The 16,589-nt window shown below is 44.2% G+C and overlaps 1 protein-coding gene across 1 annotated transcript in view; it reads right to left on the bottom strand.

Annotated features, from left to right (window-relative positions):
* NOD2 (nucleotide binding oligomerization domain containing 2) overlaps nt 1-16,589 on the bottom strand; it is a 52,357-nt gene that overhangs the window by 11,737 nt on the left and 24,031 nt on the right. Inside the window, exons 4-8 of the mRNA XM_075537194.1 lie at nt 9,576-9,659; nt 9,310-9,393; nt 8,217-8,300; nt 6,395-6,478; nt 4,656-4,739 (exon numbers count right to left, since the gene is read on the bottom strand). Of these exons, the coding sequence (XP_075393309.1) occupies nt 4,656-4,739; nt 6,395-6,478; nt 8,217-8,300; nt 9,310-9,393; nt 9,576-9,659 (420 nt within the window). The remainder of the gene's footprint in view (nt 1-4,655; nt 4,740-6,394; nt 6,479-8,216; nt 8,301-9,309; nt 9,394-9,575; nt 9,660-16,589) is intronic.

The following is a 16,589-nucleotide window of genomic DNA, read 5'->3' as shown; positions in this document are numbered from 1 at the left end:
AGACGCTGAAACTTGCTTTTGATTGTAGAGTCCCTAAAGCAAAAATAGGAAAGTATGAAGTCAAGGAGTTGAGTAGAAAATTTCAAAGGGAAGCTTGAGAAAATAAAGCCAAATACTGTAACAAAATGTACAAGGAACTGGAATTTGAAAACCAAAAGGGAAGCACACACTCAGAACATCTGAAATTGAAATAATTCAAGCCTAGATTTGCAATCTTGAAAGATTCTATGGGCAAAATATTGAATGATGCAGGAAGCATCAAGAGAAGATGGAGAGAACACACAGAGTCACTCTACCATCTCAGGAGGTAGCATATGAGGAAGAAGATGTGGTGCTCAAGGAAGAAGTTCAAAGTGTACTGGGTGCACTGGCCCAAAACAAGTCTCGGGAATTGATGGAACACCCATTGAGATGTTTCATCAAGCTGAAGAAGCATTGGAAGCACTCACTCTTTTATGCCAGGAAATTTGGAAGACAGCTATTTGGCCAACTGACAGGAAGGGGTCCATATATGTGCTTATTCCACAGAAAGGCAACCCAACAGAATGTTCAAACTATAGAATGAGGGCACTGATAATACAGCACAAAAAATTTTTGCTTAAGCTCATCCAACAACGGTTATAGCAGTACATTGATAGGGAGCTGCCAGAAGTTCAGGTCGGCTTCCCAAGAGGATGTGCAATGTGGAATATCATGGCTGATGCCAGATGGATCTTGACTCACAGCAGAGAATACTAGAAAGGTGTTCACTTGTGTTTGATTGACTCTGCAGAGGGATTCCACTGTGTGGACCATATCCACTGTGGATAGCCTTCAGAAGAACAGGAACACCAGAACACTTCACTGTGCTCGAGGAACTTGTGCAAACAGAACAAAGGAACACTCATGGTTCAAAGTCAGGAAAGGTGTGTGTCAGGGTTGTATCCTCTCAACATACTTGTTCAATCTATATGCTGAGTAAAATCATCAGGGATGCTGCATTATATGGAGAAGAAGGTGGCATCAGGACTGGATTATTATCAGGATTATTAACAACCTGCATATGCAGATGACACAACCTTGCTTGTTGAAAATGAGGATGAATTGAAACACTGGCCGATGAAGATCAAGATTTTAGCCTTCAGTATGGATTAAAATTCAATGTAAAAAAGAACAAAATCCTTACAACTGGACCAATAGGTAACATCATGATAAAGAGGCTGAAACGGTCCAGGATTTTGTCTTGCTTGGATCCACAATCAGTGCTTAGGAAAGCAGCAGTCAAGAGATCAAAAGCTGTATTGCATTAGGTAAATCTGCTGCACAAGACCTCTTTACAGTAGAGGACTAAGGTGCACCTGGCCCAAGTCAGGTTACTCGCCATGGCCTCATATGCATGGGAAAGTAGAACACTGGAAGTTGAACAAGAAAGATTGAAGAAGAATCCATGCATTTGAATTGTGGTGCGGGAGAAGACTGTCGAAAGGGTGAATTGATCTGTGTTGGAAGAAGTAAGGCCGGAAGCTCTCAGAGGCAAGGATACCAACATTTCATCTGACACAGTGTAGATACACTGTCGGGAGAGACCAGACCCTGGAGAAGGACATCATGCTGGTTAAAGTGGAGGAACAGCAAAAAGAGGAAGGCTGTCAACAAGACGGACTGACACAGTGGTTGCCTCAATGAGCTCAAGGATAAGAAGGGTTGTGAGAATGGACATGTGGTCGTCACCTAATCTGCTGTCAATTTAAGGATTAAGAGTGTAGGGGTGGAGTCTAGGCTGTCAATCTGAAGAGTCAATAAAACTTCTGTGTGGGCGTGGCCTTCTCCTAAGCATTCTGGGAAATCTGGGACTTCCTTCTTGTAGGTGGAAGACACCTCTCTCTCTCTCTCTGCTACTCCCTAGGAGACATTGGAGAAGATAAGCCACATGGACGCAACCAGACCTCAGAAGCTGGAGAAGCCACAGAGAGACCCCTGCCAGCACTGGGATGCTTACAACACCACTGGACCCAAAGACTTTCTACCCACTGGCTTGTGATCATCGTGCATTTGGCTTCATTGCATGTGTTTCGTGAGTCTGAAGAGGACTTTATAGATTAGTATCAGGCATATGGGCTAATATCAAATTTATGGCCTTGGACTGGACTGGGTTGGGATATTTTCTCAATGTTCAATTCCTCTTGTATATAAGTCTTCTTTCTTATACATATATGTGTGTCCATTGATTTGTTTCTCTAGTCTACCCAGACTGACACAGCGCAGGAGCATGCAGCGTTTCTCTCTGTTGTACATCGGGTCTCTGTGGGGCGGAGCTGATTCGATGGCACTAACAACAACAACACGAGTCAGACTCAAATGAATGGCAGTGAGTTTGATTTTAGTGTATGAGTCAGAATCAACTTGATCTGTGCTTAGTTTCTGCTCATTTTGTCTGGGAATCCCTGAGTGGTATGAACAGCCTACATGATCGTTTACTAACTGAAACGTCGTGGGTCTGAGTCCACCCAGAGGCATTGCGGATTTACCTGGTGGTTTACATCTACAAACCATATAAATCACAGTTCTACCCTGGCTTGCATGTGGCTTCCATGAATCAGAAGCCACTCTGCGGTGACTGGTACTGGTAATTTTATTTGGGGCAGTGATGTACCTGGTGATAGACCTACATTTTCTCGCCTCCATTACAGCCAGGCCATTGATACAGTAGGAGTTAACAGATGGAGCTTTTAGGGGTGCTCTTTAATGAGAAGACATCTATCCTCCCTGGAGTGTTTGACCTTCCAAGGCATATAGACCGAACCGTGGACTACAGAAGCAGGACTGCAGATGGAGACCTTGATCATGAAACTCTCCATCCATGAGCTAGAGATGATGGAGCAGAGCGAAAGACAAGGGCCCAGTTTGACTCAAGTAGCAAACAAACCAACCCTTTGCTGCCACTAGAGACACAAGAAACTAAATATTTATTGGCTTAAGCCACTGTGCTGTTGTTCTCAGTTGCCATCGAGTCCGCTTTGACTTGATGAATAAACAGAAGAAAATATTACTGGTCTTGCGTCACCTTCACAATTGTCTGTATGTGTGAGTCCATTGTTGTAGCCAAAGTGTATTTGAGAGCCTTCTACCCTCGAGGTTCATCTTCCAACAATACATCAGACAATAGTCTTTTGTGAGCTGTAGGCTATCCACTGGCTAATTTCCAGAAGTACATCTATAGGCCTTTCTTCCTAGTTTGTCTTAATCTGGAAGTTCACTGAAACCTGTCCACCATGGGTGACCCTGTTGGTATTGGAAATACTAGTGGTATGGCCTCCCCTCTCACAGCAGCACCTATCTACCACAATATGATAAGCTGGAAGACAGGCAGTGTTTGAGCGACTATAGAGGGAGGTTTGCCATCACACGCAGCCTAAGGCAATCATAAACACTTAATCACGGTGAAATTCCAGCAGCAAACACCTATCAGGGTGGAGCTTGTGAGCTCTGCCAATAGCCAAGGTCGTCCATAATCGCCTGCTATGGCCATGCTAATTGCCTTTATGCTTCCTGGAAATAGCAAACATTTGTCATTTACCTCCCTAAAATAATCTGAACTCTTTAGGACACGTCAAACCTGTACTAGCGCAGTCTGGGATGAAAAATTCATAATCAGTTTCCGGTCTATGGCATTTTTAAAGTTCATTTTCCAACTTCCCCCAAACATACTCTACCTTACAAGATAACTAATAACTCTAATACCTTGTGTTCTTAGGTTCTCAACTGCACTTTAAAATATCAAAAGACTATTATTAATACAGGAGCCCTGGTGGCGTAGTAGGTTACATGTCAAGCTGCTACCTGCAAGTTCAGTAGTTCAAAGCCACCAGCTGCTCTGAAAGAGAAAGGTGAGGTTTTCTGCTTCTGTAAAGCTTCACAGTGGAGAAACCCATAGGGCAGTCCCACTCTGTCCTCTAGGGCTGCTATGAGTCAGAATAGATTCAGGAACAGTAAGATTGATTATTATTACTAGTAGTAATAGTAGTACTCGTAACCATGCTATGATTATAATTTAACATTTATGGAGTACTTGTTTCTACTGCAGGGACCGTAACAAGCCCTTTAAAACGCTACCTCACTGAATTCATACATCAATGTTGAATAGTTAGAAGCATTCATATCGATATGTTAGAGGTTAAAAAACAGAGCGTTAGGAAGTGTTCTTCAACTGCTTAAGATGTCAATCCTGGGGGTGACCTTGGGGAAACACTGGACTGCCACAAGTACTGCACTTTCAAACTCACCAGCTGCAGTGTGGGTGGGGAGAAAAATAAAATTGTCTGCTCCCATTCGATTTACAGCCTCGGGAGCCCTGTGTATGATTCTAATGAATTAGAAGGGGCTCGCTGGCAATGGAGTTTGGATGAGCACAGCAGAATCTCAGCCCACCGCCATCTTTCCTCCTAACCACTTATGCATGTGCAGGCAGTAAACACACAAAAAAGCTAAGTGATTAGTCAAAATGAACCAGTCCCATATGTCAGGCTCTGTACGAGGCATATCACCCAGTATGTGTAAAGCCAAACGGTTCAGAAGCTCTCCTCCTTTGCCTTATCCATACATCTGCATTCATAAATGAGGCCAGAGAATTAAGCAAAGTAGTTATCTCTACAAAGCAGGGAATACCCCAAACTCACCAGAGTTCTTCCAGAACCACGTTTTTTTCTAACATCAGCGCTAAAGCTTGGGCACCCACACTGCCGATGTTGTTTCCTACCAGGCTAGACACGGTCAAAAAAACAAAAACATGTCAGAAAAGGGAGTGAGGTCAGCGAAAAACATAAAGGCATGAGTGACACTATGCATGGTACACATCAACCCTTTCTCCTTGGCTGCTCTGTCAGACATCTCCAGTTACAGGGCCCTTTTTCTTTGTTTACTTCTAACATATACTTACTGATCACTTACCCTGTACTTATTGTCTTTCTTTTTTTTATTAAATACTTTTATTGGGGGTTCTTAAATCTCTAATCACAATCCAAGCACTCCTCCAGTGTGTCAAGCACATTTGCACATATGCTGCCATCATCAATTTCAAAGCATTCTCATCCCACTTGAGCCCCTGATATCCGCTCCCCATTTCTTCCCCCTCTTTTCCTGGCCAGCACCCCCCTCATGAACCCTTGATAAGTTATAGATTATTATTTTCATATCTTACATCATCCTCTATCACCTTTCAGCCACTTTTCCATTGTTCGTCCCCCTGGGAGGGGGTTCTAGTTTGATCCTTGAGATCGATTTCCCCTCTCTCCCCCCATCCTCCTCTACTCCTCCTGGTATCTCTACTCTGTTTGTTGGCCCTGATGGATTTAGCTATCCTGGATTCCCTGTGTTGTGGGCTCCTATCTGTAGCAGTGTGCATATTCTGGTCTAATTCAGTTTGTAAGGTAGAATTGAGGTCATGATAGTGGGGGGAAGGAAGCACCAAAGAACTAGAGGAAAGTTGTGTGTTTCATCAGTGCTATACTGCACCCTGACTGGCTCATCTCTTCCCAAACGGGCTTGGGGTCTCCACTCCATGCCCCACCCCCATTCACATTGGGTATGATTTTGTTGTGGGTCTTAGATGCCTGATACATGATCCCATCAACACCTCATGATCACACAAGCTGTTGTGGGCTTTGATGCTTCTCAGCTAGATGGCTGCTATTTTATCTTCAAGCCTTAAGACCCCAGACGCTTTATCTTTTGATAGCCAGGCACCATCAGCTTTCTTCACCACATTTGCTTATGCACCCATTTTGTCTTCAGCGATCATGTCAGGAAGGTGAGCATCACAGAGTGCCAGATTGTTAGTATGAAGTGTTCTTGTGTTGGGGGAATACTTGAGTCAAGGCCCAATGTTACAGGGCTCTTTTTCATTAAGTCTAGATCCAGGCTTAGAATCCTTCCCAATATGATATACCAGGGTATCACTACTAATGGATCAAAGTTGGTCCTTGAGATAAAATTAATCTGACACAGCCCAAGAACTTGAATTTACAAGTAGAGGATTAAGACCCTTGAACTAATATCTCCAAAGTCACTCAGAAAGATTTGAGAGTCTCTGCTTTATAGCCAAGTATTTACCTCCCTGCCTAGCATACCCATAACTGCCAGAGAGTTGATAGAGACCCTATAACACAGTGTAAAACTGCTCCCTAGAGTTTCTAGAACTGTAAATCTTTATGGGCGCAAGTCAGTCTCATCTTTCTCTCTCACAAAGGCTGCTGGGTATGAACTGCTGACCTTGTGACTTACACCACAATGTATAACCCTCTGTACCACCAGGGATTGGAGAGTTAAAGTGTTCCAAGCCCTTCAAAAGTGGTTCAAGCTCCTTTCTCTTCACCCTGGCTCCCACCATGACAATTGTAGAGCAGACCCTGAAGTTTACCTGAGCCACTTTAAGCTCCGGTGGTTGCTTAAGGCTTCAGCCAAGGCCTGGGCCCCCTTGTCACCAACCGTGTTGCCCCAGAACCTGAAAAGACCAACAAAGTCAACATACAGTAAGCACCTACTATGCAGTCCAAGAGAGGTTTAAATGGGTCACCTTATGGCATTTGGTCCAACTTCCCTTTAATTTTTCTGTGGCTTTATATCACTAACTTATAGAATAATAGAGGCCTACCCAGCCTGCCTGCTTTCACTTCCTTGACAATGAACTCATGATTTTAATCTTTTTCTGACATTTAATTCAGATCTGTCTTCTGGTAACTGCCATCTACAAGTCCGAAGTTATTTTCAGGTGTAATTCTTCTTCAATATGCTAGTTCTTTGCCTCTTGTTCCTTTTTCGCATTCTCAATTCCTTTTTGATGTCTAGTTCTGCCAACTTCGGGGCCACCCTCCTCTGACCCACTAGACTTTGAAAATATCCTTTTTAAGAAGGTGGAACCCAGATCATACCTTCTGATGTGCTAAATTACTCTGAACATGAACATGTGCCGGTGAGCCGAGCGTATTCACTGTTCTTTAATTGGCGTGGCAAAGATGCATTGAGCTTCTGTTAGCACTCTGGGCTCTGGGAATGCGGCATTGTGAAAACTTAAGTGAATATCAACTGGGGGCTGTTAAATAGATTACAGACATCCACCCAGTGGGGTACTATGCAGCCAGTCTGTAAACAATGGGGTCATAATGATGTGAAAATGCTTACTATATATTGTTAAGCGAAAGAAAACAACCCAAAATACATTTTATATAGAAAAGTTTAAACCATATGACAGTGTTGGGCATTTTTACCACAATGCTTGGTCCAGAAGCAGGTGCCTTAATAAATCCGTGTTTGAAGACCAATACACACCCCACATGTGACCTGAAGCAGGAGGTCATCTTTCTTGTAGACACTGTGGTGCTGCTGCTGCTGCTGCTGCTCAGGAATTTCGAAAAAGGAGCTGATTTCTCAAGCACAGAGGCTTGCTTCAGAACTGAGTATGCTTTGTGGGCAACAGCTTGCCGACATGGGCCCCAAAGTTATTTTTGCTTCCTCTAATCTCAGACTCTAAAACCCCCAGTTCTTATTCAATGGAACACAGCTCACACCAGGGTGTAACTGAGTAAGAGTATGGTTCTTGGAGACTTCCTGGGTGCAGTCCTAGGGAGCAATCACTCTACCCAGAAAACAGGGAAAGCGCACCCAGGCCCTGCAATCTGTAAGACTTTCAGCCTGAACCTGAACCTGACTCCCCTCCTCACCCTCCCGGGTAGGCCTAGCAGGGCCCCACATTAGCAAGAATTCTGAAGACCCGTGAAAGTCTCCTGCCATGCTGGGTCCACATCCACCCTCCTCACCTCCTTCTTTTCCGCAGCTCTCTGGTTCTCACCCCTGGCCGGAGCTCCATTGGGGAGCTTAACCTAAACACTGGCATCTGGATCCTGCACTCAGGTATTTCCATTTAATGAGTCACAGATGGGTCCAGGCAACAGTATTTTTAAGAGGCTTCCCAAGTGATTTTCATGTGCAGCCAAGGCAAGAAGCACAATACTAGATTCCCCCAAAGACCATACGGCTTCCTGTGACCAGCGATGCACCCTGTCCTCCCCAGGCCTGGCACCCTCAACTTCCTGCTGTGAGGCGAAGATGGACGGAGGCAGCTAAGGTTCAATTGCTCTTTGCCTGGCTTACTCTCCCTACTGTGAAGAGTTGGTCCTGGTCTAAATTCTGGAACATTCTAAGACCTTCCGTGTGGCCCCTGTGGCCCTAAGAGCCCAACCTACCCCAGAAACTGGAGAGAGGAGTTGTCGCGGAGTCCCTGGGCTAGCACCTTGGCCCCGACAGCAGTGATGCGGTTATTTCCCAGCCTGGAAGGGAAGAGAGAGAGGCTGTGAGAGGAATGCTGAGACAGATGCCAAAGGACCTTCATGTCCTGAAGCCCCTGGGTATGATGGGAAAGTGGCATCCTGGACATAGATGGGACCTGCGACTACACTCCAGGGCAGCACAGAGCATGCTGTTAAATCACTGCAAAATGACCAACCTTTCCATCAGCAAAGGAAAGGGGAAGGGGCTGCTTCGTACACGGTGTGACATCTATTCGCAGGAGCCATCCTAGGCAGCTGCCCTGGCAGCTGTTTCTGGAGGATGGAGGATGATTCACTAACTGCCCCACCTTCTCCTCCTGTCTCAGGCACCTGCCTGCACTAGAGCACAGAAAGCCCCCTGCAGTTTCCCAGAGCGACTCTTACTGCAGGTAGCATTTACCTGTTACAAGAAGGCCCAGGGAAGACTCAGAGAGGAGGGACTCATTGAACTTGTGGGGAGGGCTCTCTGCCAACCCCAAGAGGAGAAGGTGGGAAGGAGGGTCTTGGAAAAGTGGCCAGGCCAGGGGGATCCCAGAAAGTAGGGTGTGGTTAGCTGCCCATCAGGGGGTCCATGACTCTTGGTGACCCCACACCCAATGGAACAAAGAGCTGTCTGCACCATCCCCATGAATCCTTTTTCAGCCATATGTTGGGGTAGGTGGAGGCATTCGAGAAAGCCTAAACAAAAGAAAAGCAGTTGAAAACAAAACAAAAAAGTTGTCATGGGGGTAACTCTGACTCATGGTGATCCTTTGTGCATCAGAGTAGAATTGTGCTCCATAGACCTTTCAATTGCTGATATTTCAGAAGTAGTTTGGCAGGCCTTTCTTCCAAGGCACTTCTAGGTGGGCCCATGACCTAATCGCAGCCAAGCGCATTAAACACTTGCACCGCAGGGACTCTTCTGAATTCAGCCTGAAGGTCATGGTCCTAGTGTGGGCTGAGCCAGAGTGACTCAGCTGGCAGGGAAAAAAGTCTTTCTCTGGGAAAAAGGAAGTCCAAAGCTCACCTCAATGCCAAGAAGTTGTGCTTGCACGCAAGGAGCTTGGCTATGGAGTGTGCACAGCTATCGGTCAGTCTGTTGTTGAACAGGCTAGAAATTTGCAGAAGAGAAAAGACATGAAGACAAAGAAAAAGGGCAGTGGTGACCCCAACAGGGCAGTCTTACCCCTCGGAGCAGGAATCCCCCTGCATCCTTCAGTCATGCAAACACCCAGCACACCTGCCCAGGTCTGGACGGAAGCTGGCCAATGGCCATGGCCCAGTCTGACTTACGCTAATTTCTGCAGCTGCTCGCAGTGAAGAGCATGGTCAATGAGCTTGCAGACGCCTCTGTCTGATATATCATTATCTCGCAAGCTAAAAAAGACCAAACAAAAGTACATTTGGAAGACAGATTCAGAAGAGGATGTGGCATTAAGGATATCGTTGCTCACCTCACACGGTTCTTAGCTGAAAGAATACCCAAAAGGTATGATCTTGTGTTTTATGGCCTGTGATATGCAGAAGCCACAACCTTGTTTACTGGAAGCCAAGAGGACTTGAAGCACTTGCTGACGAAGATCAAAGCCTACAGCTTTCAGTATAGATTCTAACTCAGCATAAAAAACAAACAAACAAAACCTGCACAACTGGACCAATAGACATCATAATAAATGGAGGAAAGATTGAAGTTAAGATTTCGTTTTACTTGGCTCCACCATCCATGCTTCTGAGTTGGAAGCCTCTCAGCAAAGGTGATTATCTCTGACTGGGCTGGCAGATGTCAGCCACCTGGCAAGAGTGATCAAATTTTCAAAAATGAGCGCACAGTCTGTGCTTAGTGAGGTTCTGATGGCCAGTCCTTTCTTCCTGGAGTCTTTTCTGCTGCAGGCCACACACAGCCCAGAAAGTGCCCTCTGACTCTACTTTCAGACAGTCTCAGGGCCCTCTCCTGGTGGTAATTTAGTGTGATGTGTAAAGGAGAGCTCAGGGATCCTTATTACTTACCAATTATACACGATTCATATCTTCAAACAATGGAAACCTTGAATTTATGATCAATAGTCCAGGCTATGGAGTCACTAAGTTATAAGTTCTGACCTTGAACCTGCTAGCTATTGGCTGGCTCTTACATCTGTGGGGGAAAATAAAGGGGGGGGGGGAACAGCAGTATTACTGTCCTCAAAGAGACAAGGCACAGAAAGTACCTTTGGTATCTGGTGCCTGGTAAGATCTTCCTGTGATCATGATCGCTGGCATCTATTTAGCGTGTTGCATTTCTTGGGCTGCCCTAAGCATCCACAAATTACCCACTGTTGGAGAGTCCCTCCCACCTCAGAGAACTCTATAAGGTGGAGTAGAATTGCTCCATAGGGTTTCTGAGACAGTCGATCTTTACTGAAGCAGATACCTTTGTCTGGACAGATTTTTCCAGTCGAGGGACTATTGGTTTGATCCTCCATCCTTTTGGTTAGCAGTCAAGTTCAGAACCACTTTGCAACCAAGGCTCTTGGCACTTCACAAAGAGTAACCTGATTTAATCCTCCTAACAATCCTAGGTGGTAGGTGCTTTTGTCAGACCCATTGAGAAGAAGGAAAGTGAAGCATAGTCAAGTGAAATGACCTGGTCCAGCATGCAAAGCAAGGACAGGATTTGACCTGAGTTGTCTGGCTGCAAATCCCATTCTTTCTTGACCATCGTATTAACCTGATTTTATCCAACAGCTTTTTGTTTTTGCCAGCCTCCAGATCAGTGTTTTTTATACCATGACTTGTGACCATGGTATAAGTCGGTTATGAAATCAATTGAGAAGGTCCTCTGTAGCATTTTAAAAAAAATAGGAGCAGAGGGTGTAAACATTAATCAGGTTGTCATTTCATGAAGCATTTGTTTTACATACATTCTCTCTTTCACCCTGTACTGCAGTTCCAAACTGTGAAAGCCACCACACTAGAGTCAGACCTAGAATATACTGAACCCAGAGTACTGGTTTGTGGGTTGTTTGGGAGGCTGAGGGTTTCACTTGGCATAGAAACACATTGAGTAGGAGAAATGCAATTTAGGACTGTGGGAGAGGAGTCTCTGTCTCTCTCACACACAGGAGAAATATGCTCACAGCAGCCTCCTAACTGTTTCCCCATTTGGCAATTCCACCGTGTGTAGGTGTGTAGAACATGGCCGAAGCCGTCTTGCATGAGGGAAAATCAAAGTTGTTCGGGCACACCAGTATTCTCAGTGCGTCCTCTGGACCACTTGTATCAGAATAAAGAATCGAGGATATTTGTTAATAACAGAGATGCCTGGGCTCCCACAGCAGACCTATTGAATGGAGTCACTGGGGGAAAGTCCAGGAACCTGCATCTCAACCAGCACATCTGAACTCTACAGTCTGAGAACTATAAACCAGTACCAGAGCATCCTCGCTTTACTCTAAAGCAGAGACCAACACACAGCCTCCTACTAGCCCTTAGCATACCCTGGAAGTATGTGAGAATCCCTCATCCAGGAGAGAGAGCCCAGTCAAGAATTCCAGGGTGGGATGGCCTTAGGGTCATCCAGATCAGGGCTCTGCCTTCTTGAACTTTAAGGACCTCTTTTAGAGCCTGGTTAAAACTATGAGCTCACTACATGCAAAATGTAGTTATGTTTATACCAGGAAAGTTTCCCCACAGGCAAGGTCCCTAAACTTCCAAGTCAAAATGTCAAGCTTCTTCCTTCTTAGGAAATAGGGTATTGTACTCAGTATGTATACTTCCCCTCCTTCCTAGCTCTGTCCTGAAAACTGACTGCCATGGGAGGCACTGGTTAGAGACTGGAGGAAGGGGTAGAGGGAGGGCTCTTTAAATCAGTGTTTCTCAACCTGAGGGTCGCGACCCCTTTGGGGGTCAAACGACCTTTTCACAAGGGTTGCCTGATTCATAACAGTAGCAAAATGACAGTGATGAAGTAGCAATGAAAATAATGTTACGATTGGGGGGGGGGGTCCCCACCACATGAGGAACTGTATGAAAGGGTCGTGGCATGAGGAAGGTTGAGAACCACTGCTCCAGATGCATCCTTCCAGGTTGCTGCAGCCACAGTTCCTGTCACGTACCAGCCTCCTTATCTTCCTATCAGCACCCCAAGAGAGCCCCTGGGCCCCACACTGTCCTTCTGTGCTTATCCCAGCTCCTGCCCTCACCTTTGCCACCAGACCTTTTCTCAAATTCTTCCCAAATGATCCAGTCTAAGTGTGTTAGGCTCCTGATCGATTTATAGCATATTCTACAGTCTCTTAATTATATGCATGCATATATCTATCAATATACGTAATTATGGAGTCCCTGGAGATATTATGTGTGTAATAAATATACAAGTATGTATATACATATATACATAATTATGAAGTCCCTACATGGTGCAAACAGAAGTTAATATACTCAGCTGTTATCTCAAAAGTTAGAGGCTTGCGTCCATCCAGAAGTGCCTCAGAAGAAAGGCCTGGCAGGCTGCTTCTGAAAAAACAACCTTTGAAAATCCGTCAAGCATAATTCTACTTTGACACACATGGATTCACCATGCGTCCGCATTGGGTCCACAACACATGGTTAGGAATATCTCTGTTGTTATTAGATGCTACTGAGTTGGTTCTGAATCACAGTGACCCCACGTACACCAGAATAAAATATTTACTGGTTCTGTGCCATCTTTATGTCTGAGCCCATTGTTGTAGGCTTTGTGTAAATCCATCTTCTCAAGGATCTTCCTCTACTTTATCAAGCATGATGTCCTTTTCCACAGACTAGTCTCTCCTGATAACATGTCCAAAGTACTTGAGCTGAAGTCTCACCATCTTTGCTTTAAAGAAGCATCCCGGCTATACTTCTTCCAACACTGGAACTTTCAATATTCGTTGCCAGCACCTAATTCAAATGAATCAATTCTTCCTTGGTCTTTGAAGTAGTTAGTTTATTGTGTCAACCTGGTCATTAAAGACACGTGGGGTTAATTGAAAGAAACAGAGATAAATGACTCAGTGAGCCTGGCTGTTTGAGTTCTCGGGTTTCTTGCTTTCTGATGGTCGGACCAGGGCACAACTGCCTTAGCCAGTTCCCTACTTTAGCTTGCAAGGCTCACTTCCTGAAAGACATCCCTGAGAAGCCGCATGGACCTACCCCGATACAGCCCTGGGTGCTGGAGCAGCCATGTGGAGACCCCTGCCAATGCTGAGATACTTACAAATTCACCGATTCAGCTTTCCTCCTGCAGTCAGCATCATAGTGTGTGTTTTGTGAGACAGAGGAGGACTTTATAGATTGGTGTTGGACATATGGGTTAATGGGTTAATCTTGGACTTGTGGGCTGGGCAGCACTGGGTTGGGATGTTTTCTTGATGCACATTTAACCTTTATATAAAACTCTCTCGTATACATGAGTTTCTTTGGAGTTGTTTCTCTAAAGTACCCAGACTAACACAGTCTTCTTTATTCAATACCCAACTTTCAAATTCATATGAGGAAACTGAAAATACCATGACTTGGGTCAGGCACACCTTAATCCTCAAAATGACACTCTTGATTTTCAACCCTTTATAGAGGTCTTGCACAGCAGATTTATCCAATGTAGTGTGTCCTTGGATCTCGCTTTCATGAGTATTGATTGCGGATCCACGCAAAATGAAATCCTTGACGTCAACCCTTTCTCCATTTATCATGATGTTACCTATTGATTCAGTTTGTGAGGATTTTGCCTTTCTTTACATTGAGTTGTAATCCACACGGAAGGCTGCAATCCTTGATCTTCATCGAAGGCTTCACGTCCTCAACAAGCAAGGTTGTGTCATGTGCATATCCCAAGTCGTTAATAAGCTTTCTTCTACTCTGGATACCCAATTATTCATAAAATCCAGTTTCTCTGATAATTTGCTCAACATACAGGTTGAATGGATGGGGAGAAGAGGTAGCTTGACACACACCATGTAATGCCCTTGTTCTGCTCACACAACTGCCTCTTGATCCATGTACAGTTTCCACATGAGCACAATTGTTTCTGGAATGCCCATTCTTCTCAAAGATATACACAGTTTGTTATCCGCACAATCAAAGGCCTTTGCATAGTCAATAAAACAGCGTTTTGGTATTTGCTGCTTTGAGCTAGGACCCAACTCATATCAACAATGATACTGTTCCATATTCTCTTATGAATCTGATCCAAACACTTGGCAGCTCCCTGTTAATGGATCCCTGCAACTGTTGTTAGATGATCTTCAGCAAAATTTTACTTGCTTATCAATTGACATTGCTCCATAATTTGCATATTCTGTTGGCTCACCTTTCTTTGGAATCTGGATCTGGATACAAATCTGGATCTCTTCCATGCAGTTGGCCAGGTAGTCATCTTCCAGATTCCTTGGTGTACATGAGTAGAGTGCTTCCAGTGCTTTATCAGATCATTAAAAACACGTCGTTTGGGATTCTCTCAAGTTCTGGAGTCTTACTTTTGGCTAATGCCTTCAGTGTAACTTTCAGTATCGCTGGTTCTTGATCACATGCTATATCTTCAAATGGCTGAATGTCAACTAGTGATTGATTCTGTATGCTTTCTATCTTCTTTTGATGCTTCCTGCATCATTTAACATTTTCACCACAGAATCTTCCAATATTGCAAGTCAAGGCTTACATTGTTCCTTGAGTGCTTTCAACGTAAGAGATGCTGAGCACGTTCTTCCTTCTGGGTCTGCTCACTCTAGGTCTTTGTACGTTTCATTATATTATTTTATTCTCTCTTCCGGAGCTTCCCTTTTCTGTTCAGCTCTTTACCCCATCATTTCTTTCATTTGCCTTAGCTATTCTGTGATTAAGAACAAGTTACACGGTCTCTTCTGACTTCCACTTTGATCTTTTCTTTGTTTCCAGTGTTTCTGATGGCCTTTGGCTCTCTTCCTGTATATTCTTGATGTCCTCCCACAGCTCATGGGATCTGCTGTCATTAATGTTCAAAGGATCAAGTATTTTCTTGAGATGCTCTCTAAATTCAGGTGGGAAACCCTCAAAGTCACAGGCTCTGAAGCATTTGTTTTCATTTTCTCAGCTTCAACCTGAACTCACATAGAAGCAAGGGAGAGTCTGTTCCACAGAGAGTCCCTTGCCCCTGGCTTTAGCTACTGATAGTGAGCCTCTCTTATCCCTTCTTACAGATTTACTCAATGTTATTTCTGTGTATTCCATCTAAAGTCGTCCACACGTTTAGTCACTGTTTGCGTTATGGGAAAAAAAGGTATTGGGGATAAAGAAATTGCTCGTCTTGCAAAATGATATCATGAAATCTCCAGCTTCATTTCTATCATCAAGGCCATATTTTCCAATTACTATGCCTTCCTGTTTTCAGCTTTTGAATTTTAGTTGACAACAATTATCAATGCATCTTATGTGAATATTTGAACAACTTCAGACTGTAGATATTCTTCCATTTCTTCATCACTAGCTTTTAATGGTTGGTGCATAGATTTGAATGATAATTGTATTGGTTTGATTTCCTTGTATGTGGATAGAGATTATCCTATCACGGACAGCATTGCATTTCGAGGACAGATCTTGAAAGGTCCGTTTTGATGATGTATGTGACATCATTCCTCTTGAATTTGTCATTTCTGACATAGTAAACCATATGACTGTCCGATTCAAATGGCCATTTCAGCTGATGCTTTAGATTGCGAGCTTAACGTGATCCATTTTTGATAACTTCCAATTTTCCTAGATTCGTACTTTGTATATTTCAAGTTCCCATTCCTAATAGATATCTGTAGCTATTTCTTCTCACTCTGCATCATGTCCCATCAGTAGATGGAGGTCCCAAAGGCTTACTCCATCTGGGTCATTATATGAAAGGTGACACTACTTTGAGGTTGCTCTTTCTCTGTCATATTTTATGGGCTGTCAGACCTGAAGGGCTCACTTCTGTCACTGTAGGAGACAATGTTCTGCTGTTTTCATGAGGTTTTTAATATCTGACAAATGTTCCACTGCTGTTCAGAAGGCTTTCAGTATCTACTTCCTCTAAAGTGGACAGCCTATTGCTTCTTTGTAATCTGTTCTTAGTCTGCAAATTCTGCTGAACCCTGTTCATTTTGGGTGACCCTTCCAGCATTTGAAAGGCCAATAACATACCCTTCAGGACCACACAAGCTGCCACAGTACAACAGACTGATGGGCAAGTGGTGATATCTATTACTTGCTTAGTAGAGAAGCCATGAAAAAGAGAAAGGTCCTAGCAAGGTAGACTGACACAGTGGCTGCAGCAATGGGCACACACACGACAATAGGGAGGAT

Source organism: Tenrec ecaudatus, chromosome 18, assembly GCF_050624435.1.
Source record: "Tenrec ecaudatus isolate mTenEca1 chromosome 18, mTenEca1.hap1, whole genome shotgun sequence".
NCBI classification, from domain to species: Eukaryota; Metazoa; Chordata; class Mammalia; order Afrosoricida; family Tenrecidae; genus Tenrec; species Tenrec ecaudatus.
This window is presented reverse-complemented; position numbering and strand designations above follow the sequence as displayed.